Source organism: Geospiza fortis, unplaced genomic scaffold (assembly GCF_000277835.1).
Source record: "Geospiza fortis unplaced genomic scaffold, GeoFor_1.0 scaffold229, whole genome shotgun sequence".
In the NCBI taxonomy this organism is placed as follows: Eukaryota; Metazoa; Chordata; class Aves; order Passeriformes; family Thraupidae; genus Geospiza; species Geospiza fortis.
The window spans coordinates 950422-952010 of NW_005054357.1; the positions used below are offsets into that span (position 1 = coordinate 950422).

At 48.1% G+C, this 1589-nt stretch overlaps 1 protein-coding gene across 1 annotated transcript in view; it reads left to right on the forward strand.

Moving 5' to 3' along the window:
* Positions 1-1512: 1512 nt before the first annotated feature.
* PRPF38B (pre-mRNA processing factor 38B) overlaps positions 1513-1589 on the forward strand; it is an 8785-nt gene continuing 8708 nt past the window's right edge. The window contains exon 1 of the mRNA XM_005423748.2: positions 1513-1570. Coding sequence (XP_005423805.2) covers positions 1513-1570 — 58 coding nt within the window. The remainder of the gene's footprint in view (positions 1571-1589) is intronic.

Sequence of the window (1589 nt, forward strand, 5' to 3'; positions counted from 1 at the left end):
TGGCCGCCCCTACGGGGGTGCGGCACCGCCGGGCAGCGCCGGGAGCTGCAAGGGGCAGGCCCCAGCGCGGGGCATGTTCCCTAAGGCGCTTCTGTGAGAGAGGATAAAAATCCCCGGGCCCACCTGTTCTACTGACCCATGCCAGCCTCCCTCCGTGTCATTAAAAGTGATTGGCGGCCGCGAGCGGTGTCCCTACTTTTTTACACTAAACCCCCAAAATCTCGGCACTCCTCATGTCAGTCCCTTGCGGGGCTGCTGTGCCTAAAGCCGTGTGTGCCCCGCCGCAGAGGGAAAGCGCGCTGTGGAGCTGGTTACCATATGCAGTGAACTAACACTGTCTGGGTGAGTGCGGTAGAGAGCACAAACACCCAAAATCGATGTCTTTTGCAGCGTTTCATTAAGTATTTTCCATGCTAGGGCAAATTTGTCTCTCAGTGAGCAGGCATTTGCGTAGCTGCACGGTGAAAGTAGAAAGGAAAGTGTGGCTCTGAATGTCCCATTTCTTCTGTCAACAGCATGCAAAGCGTCTGCTAATCACAGGGCAGGGATGTTATTAATGGAGTATAGTGTAGGCCTGGGATCTCGAAGGAGGCAGGACTCTGGTGGAAGTGAGGGGGATAAAGTTAGATAAGTTAGATAATTCAGTGCCCTTTTAAGATTTCAGAATATTCTAGAAATGTATATGCCAACTTTTGGCTAGCATTTTAAGTTTTGTGGCCTAGACAGAGGACATGGCTGCTGAGTAGTTGTTTAACCCTGAACTATCACTTAGTACCTACATCTCAACTAGATAATTCTATAAATTCTGCCCAGTTTTGTTGTTTTGGTTTGGTTTTTTTACCTCAGAAAAAGGTGTATTAATAGAAGTCTTTTACATACCAGCTTCCAATTCTATGGATTCTGTGGTATGCTGTGAAACTCTAATTACAAGTCAGTATAATGGATTCTTTAGAACAAAAAACGTACAGAGAAGAAGAGTAGTAAAGTTAACAGCAAAATTCAATTAACACATTGTAAATTCACACCATATTCTAATAGTTCATAAGACTTCACCCCAAGATGTATCACTGTAAGTAAAAATTTCAGAATTATCACCTGTTATAATTCTCCACTATGAACAACATAATCACAGAGATATCCTTTCTGAATGCTCCAATAATGACATTGGATTGGAGATCCAATCTTTGGAAGACTGGCAACATGAGAGAGATGGTGTAGGCCCTTCCAGGGCTACAGCACACTGAACATTTCTGGATGTGGATTGGGCTTGAAGCAGCCTGGTTTAAGGTAAGGCATCCCTGCCCATGACAGGGGGTGGAACCAGACAGATGGTCCTCAAGGTCCCCTTCCAACCCAAGCCATTCTGTGACTTCTTTGCTTCTCTGCTGCTGTGGAGGCAGAAGCGGACACCGCCAGCTGTGCCGTGGCCTCATTACCACCGACAAGGGACCGAGGGGACCACTTTTCAACTTTGTAAAATCCGGGGCTTAATCCACAGAACTCCGTGTGACGATGTCAGCAGCTGTCCCCCCCACCATCGGGTCACACGCGCCCCTCGGCCTTCCTGGCGGTGATGTCCCGCCCGCCGG